Source organism: Chiloscyllium plagiosum, chromosome 2 (genome assembly GCF_004010195.1).
Source record: "Chiloscyllium plagiosum isolate BGI_BamShark_2017 chromosome 2, ASM401019v2, whole genome shotgun sequence".
Lineage (NCBI taxonomy): Eukaryota > Metazoa > Chordata > Chondrichthyes > Orectolobiformes > Hemiscylliidae > Chiloscyllium > Chiloscyllium plagiosum.
The window spans coordinates 91,912,205-91,918,467 of NC_057711.1; the positions used below are offsets into that span (position 1 = coordinate 91,912,205).

Consider the following 6,263-nt stretch of genomic DNA (forward strand, 5'->3'; position numbering starts at 1 on the left):
CACCACTCTCTGACTTCGACCAGTTAGCCAGTTCTCTATCCAACTGGCCAAACTTCCCACTATCCCATGCCTCCTGATTTTCCGCATAAGCCTACCATGGGGAACCTTATCAAATGCCTTACTAAAATCCATGTACACCACATCCACTGCTCTACCCTCATCCACATGTGTCTATGCATATAAGTCATTGAGGGTGGCAGGGCATGTTGAGAGTGTTTAATAAAGCATACATAAACCTAGGATTTATTAACTGGATTTATTTATAAAGCAAGGAGCTTATGTCAAACTACTATAGGGCACTATTTTGGTTTCATCTGGGGTATTGCATCCAGTTCTTGGTGTCATACTTGGGAAAGATGTGAAAGCAGTGGAAAGAGTGCAGAAAAGATGCATGAGAGTAGTTCCATGTATAAGGAACTTGAGTTATGAAACTGGATTGTGGAAGATGGAATTCTTTTTCTTGGAGAAGACTGAGAAGAAATCTAATGGATATATTCAAAATCATGATGAGTCTAGGCAGAAATTATTCCTACACATGAAAGTTAAAAACCACACATCACCAGGTTATAGTCCAGCAAGTTTATTTGGAAGTACTAGCTTTCAGAGCGTTACTCCTTCAGCAACCTGATGAAGAAGCAATGCTCCGAAAGCTAGCAGTTCCAAATAAACCCGCTGGACTTTAACCTGGTGTTGTGTGATTTTTAACTTTGTCCACCTCAGTCCAACCCTGGCACCTCCAGATGATGGCTACACATGAAAGGATCAAGAAGGAAAGGGCTCAAATAAAGTAATTGGTTAAAACAAAACAAGCAACATGAGGAAAATCTTTTTCACACATTATACTTGAGCCAAATGCTTTTAATGCATAGAAATGAATCTTTCTTCAGTCAAGCATTTTTATGCTGAATTGTACCTTTTTAAAAAAACCTATTCTCCGCCTTCCAAATGCTCTACAATGTAACATGCTTCTCTTCTTCCTCAGACTGTTTCCTTACTGACTGACTGAAAACTCATTGATCAGGAATGTTCCCTTGCACACTTTCAGGAATCCCACCTACCTTCTCCCTAGCCCCAGCACCCCCATTTATTTCTCATCCCCCCTCTGACCCCCTCCCCAGTCCTGATGATGGGTCCTGCCCGAAATGTCAACTCTCCTGCTCCTTGGACGCTGCCTGACCTGTGCTTTTTCCAGCGCCACACTTTATATCGACTCACCCACTTTTAGGAATCTCCTCTCCCCATCTTTGTTATTTAAACTATTATCATTCCCAGTTCAAATTGAGTTAATTGTACTCCCCCATTGTCACACTACAGTTCTTGCACCTTCCTATAATTTACCATTAAATTTGGTTCTTTATTTTGGTTCAAGTTCCTGTCTGCATTCTCAGGTGGACATAAAATATGCCATAGAACCATTGTGAAGAAATTCAAGGAGTTATCCTTGGTGTTCTTGATGCCAATATTTATCCCTTAATTAATATCATCAAAACAGATTATCTGATTGTTATCACATTGCTGTTGTGTGAACTTAATATACTGAAATCGACCACTACATTTCTTGCATTACAACTGTAAACACACTTGAAACTGCTTATTTTTCTGTAAAGCACTTTCAGATAGAGTTCTGAAAGCTGCACTTTTGCTATAGTTTTTCATCAGGTGGTTGTGGAGTATTAGATTGTAAGACACAAAATTTATAGCAAAAGTTGACAGTGTGATGCACCTGAAATAATTTATTGAAAAAGACCTGGATTGTTTGTTAAGTCTCCCATCTTTGAGAATGACCATGTTCTTTTCAGTTCTTTCATATGTGAATCCCAGAAATTTTTTGAAGTTACATTCTTAAGTGAACTTTAACAATAGGTATCATGTCAGCTCAGATAATACATTGAATGTGAGAGATGCCCGGTATGAGGCTGCCTGTGCCCCAATGTTCAGACTGATTCTATTTCTAAAAAAGGGATTCACAGAATCTTACATGGATTCATGCAGTTTTCGAGCAAAATAAAACATCCTACCAGGTGTTCTGGTTTCCCCCATCAGTTCAAAAATGTGCAGGATAAGTGGGTTTGCCATGTTAAACTGTCCATAGTGTCCAGGGATGTGCAGGCTATGTGGGTTAACTGTAGTAAAACAGGGTTACAGGGATAGGATAACGGGCTAGATTTTGCTGGAATGCTGTTTGCAGTGTTGGTGCAGACATAGTCAGAATTATAGAGATGTACAGCACGGAAACAGACTCTTTGGTCCAACTCATCTATGCTGACCAGATATCCCAACCCAATCTAGTCCCATCTGCCCAGCACCTGGCCCATATCCCTTCAAACCCTTACTATTAATATCCATCCAGACGCCTTTTAAATGTTACAATTGTTCTAGCCTCCACCACTATCTCTGGCAGCCCATTCCATACACGCACTACCCTCTGCGTGAAAAAGTTGCCTCTTTGGTCTCTTTTATCTTCTTTCAATCTACAGACCCAGAACATAGCACTGTCTTATTCCTCTACAAAGCACTGTTCCAGATTAAATTAATACTTATGGCTTATATTTTAAGTTTAATCAAGAGACATATCTCAATAAAACATATAAGAAGAAAGAACCTACTTTACTCACTACTGCAGACTTACTGTAAAGGCCACACTTAAAATATCCACTTATTTGTTTCTGTGCTGTAACCTCTCCCAAACAGGTTCCTCCAAGTTTAGTTGTGAATTTCACTGTTTGTTAATTTTCCCAGACGCACTCCAATGTCCAGCGATACATGAATTCAAACAGCAAAGGCAGTAACTGTGCAGGTTCACTGCTCTGTCAGTTAGCAATGTGGGTTTCTTTCTCTCTCTCTCTCCTGCACTGACCTCACCATATGCTGCCTTTGTCTGTTCCTCTCCCTTTTAAAAGTCCTGTTGTTAAGACTTTTTTCTCTCCAAAGTTCCAAAACAATGCAATAGCATGTAAAACAGTAACAGCTGCTCCTGGAAGTCGAGGAAATTACCTCCAACACCTATGATGGACTGAACGGCCTCTTTTTGAATTGTAGGGATTCCATGATTCTATGATGTAGGCCACCAGGCTCTACAGATTTACTGGACTTTGGGCACATGAATTTTTAAATCATATTTTCTCTGCTGATATTAATTTCCTTATATCTTCAACTGTGAATACAGGCCTAAAAATCTAGAGTTGGCATCAAATAATCCTCGATCAAGATTAGCATTATCTGGGTGCAGAATAAGATTCCCATTGTCAGCCCAGGCCTTACAACTGTATTTTCTATTGAACCTATTTGCTATATTCCACTCTCCTTTATTAGCAGTCTTGACTACCCTTATCAATAATTTTCAAATTAGAAGCAGTTCTGCACTATTCCTCATGTTTATTTTAATCTCATTGATCAAGATTGATGTCAAACCGAATTGAAAAGGGGAGGATCGGTAGAATGCTGAAAAAAACCATCACATTGCCTCAATATTGTTATGTTCAAATTACATGCAATTACTGAATTCACTAATACATTGCAACATACTTAACGCAATACCAGATCATCAAAACCCCAACATATGGTGTTACACTGTATAATATGTTATAATGAAGCTGTTAAAGCTTACGGCAGGCAGGAATATCACAGAGTTCAAGACGAGCTTCGCTCTGCGTGTAGCACCATGGTCCATCCATTTGTCCACCTGGATTTCGACAGTAAGCATGGCCACCTCCAAGTTCTGGATACTCCAAACTGCTAAACTGATGAGTGTGAGGATATTGGGAATTCCACAACTGGCACTTGTATCCTGATTTGGTCACGCTGACTGTTCCTCTGTAATCTGCTCCACTGCCATTATAGCATTGATGATCTGTATAGCCAACTTAAACAATGATATTCTTAGCATATAGGACATACAAGTCTATGTTGCATTGAAAGCTCAGAACCTCTATCCATAAGACAATAAGATATCGGAACAGAATTTGACCATTTCAACCATCGAGTCTGATCCCCACCATTCAATCATGGCTAATATATTTGTCAACCCCATTTTCCTGCCTTCTCCCTGTAATCACGTTTATTCATGCAATTAATGCTGATTCTTCTGTTACATATTCTTCAATCGCACCCAATCTTCAGTCTTGCTTGAATTTATTCTTTGTCCGATTTCATCTATTTATTTAAATCAATTAAAATATTTAATTTAATGGCAATAATAAACTTACATTTTCATGAAAACTATTAATGTCACAGAAACATTGCAATTTATAAATAATTGGCATGCTAGCTTTAGGAGTGTCATCTTTAATAATCTTTGATTGCTGGCTTATAACATTAGAAATGTAAAATCATAATTATTTCTAAAAAATGAAGGGAAACAAGTACTGTCTAATTTGGAAGGTGCTATTTTCACCCACAGGATATTGGTGGTACTGTCTCATGGGCTTAATACTACTTGTTAGCACTCTGATTTCTGGTAAATGATATACCTATTATTTAATTTAATCCATGCTACTGGGGAGGTCATCTGTGATCTGTTAATTATAACAAATTGGTGTGAGGAGACATACCTTCCACAGTGGAGATTTAGATTCCTGATATGCTATAAGATACTTTAATTATTACATTCACACAACACCTACAGAGTCATCTCACTTCATGTAATACTTGCTGCAACATCTAACATCTAATTCCCACCTTCACCAGGGTATTAAGACCAATGAACTGTGAGGGTGATTTCTGCCTGGACATAATCGGAATCGTCGATGTAATTTCCATATATTTGTTACAAAAAAAGTAAGATACGTTAGAAAACTCAATCAATTTTATATTTGGAAGAAATATTTAGATCACTTCCCAAATATATAACCTGAAATACAAATTGTGGGAATAAATAACACCTGCATTGAGGAGTGACTTTGATCTTTATGAACATTACTTCAATTCTCATCATTTTAGAAAGATTTAGGATTTCCAGTACAGAAACCAGCAAAAGCTAGTGCACAGATTCAAAATATAATTTTGATGGTGAGCTTTACCTCAATAGTCCTAGAATACAAAAAGGTGCAAAATACATTTCAGTTACATAAAGCTTTGGTTAAACATCATTTTGAGTACTACGATCGATTTGAGTGCCACACCTTATGAGGACAAGTTGTACAGACAACAAAAACTAAATGTTGAAACAATTCTAAATCGAGCAGCATCTGCTATGAGAGAAGCAGAGAAAGCAATGAATGCAGTTTACCATATTGGAAGTGAGTATGAGAAAAGCAGGGTTGATGTTTTGAGAAATGTCTTCGGTTTATGCTGTTGAAGAGGTTGAGGGTGCACAGGGAGGAAGGCAGAACAAAAGGAAAGACTTGGGACAGCTTTTAGAAATGATTAAACAACATAAGAGGCAAGATAAGTTGTTGGTTCCATAGAGTAGTGAATAGCATATCTACTTTACACTCACAAAACCCTGGGTTTGAGTCCCAATGGAGCCACTGCCCTTTTGGGTGGTTCAATGGCTAGGACTGCTGCCTCATAACGCTTGGGACTTGGGTTCAATTCTACCCTTGGGTGATTGTCTGTGTGGAGTTTGCACATTCTGCACATGTCTGTATGTATTTCCTCCAGGTATTCCAGTTCCCTTCCACAGTCCAAAAATGTACAGGTTAGATAAGACCATAAGACATAGGAGCAGAAGTAAGGCCATTCGGCCCATCGAGTCCACTCCGCCATTCAATCATGGCTGATAGGCATTTCAACTCCACTTACCCGCATTCTCCCCGTAACCCTTAATTCCTTGTGATATCAAGAATTTATCAATTTCTGCCTTGAAGACATTTAGCGTCCCAGCCTCCACTGCACTCTGTGGGAATGAATTCCACAGGCCCACCACTCTCTGGCTGAATAAATGTCTCCGCATTTCTGTTCTGAATTTACCCCCTCTAATTCTAAGGCTGTGTCCACGGGTCCTAGTCTCCTCGCCTAACGGAAACAATTTCCTAGCGTCCACCCTCTCCAAGCCATGTATTACCTTGTAATAATCTGCTTCCTCTACTGCCAAATCCTCTACTGCCAAACCCCCCGATACTTGGAGGAAGAACGCCTCATCTTTCTCCTTGGGACCCTCCAACCACATGGAATCAATGTTAATTCCACCAGTTTCTTCATCTCTCCTCTTCCCCACTTATCCCAGATCCAACCTTCTAAATCAGCACTGCCTTCTTGAACCGTCCTACCTGTCCATCTTCCTTCCCACCTATCCACTCCACCCTCCACTCCAAATCATCACC

The 6,263-nt window shown here is 39.3% G+C and overlaps 1 protein-coding gene and 1 long non-coding RNA gene across 6 annotated transcripts in view; one reads left to right on the forward strand and one right to left on the reverse strand.

The window, feature by feature from the left end:
- LOC122561913 overlaps nt 1-6,263 on the forward strand; it is a 37,114-nt gene that overhangs the window by 24,959 nt on the left and 5,892 nt on the right. The window lies entirely within an intron of this gene.
- Nucleotides 1-6,263, reverse strand: part of ror2 (receptor tyrosine kinase-like orphan receptor 2) — a 419,702-nt gene that overhangs the window by 24,885 nt on the left and 388,554 nt on the right. For 4 of the 5 annotated variants that reach the window (XM_043714229.1, XM_043714214.1, XM_043714204.1 and 1 more), the window contains one exon: nt 3,608-3,862. In XM_043714229.1, the coding sequence (XP_043570164.1) occupies nt 3,608-3,862 (255 nt within the window). The remainder of the gene's footprint in view (nt 1-3,607; nt 3,863-6,263) is intronic. The other variant, XM_043714222.1, reaches the window with a different exon arrangement.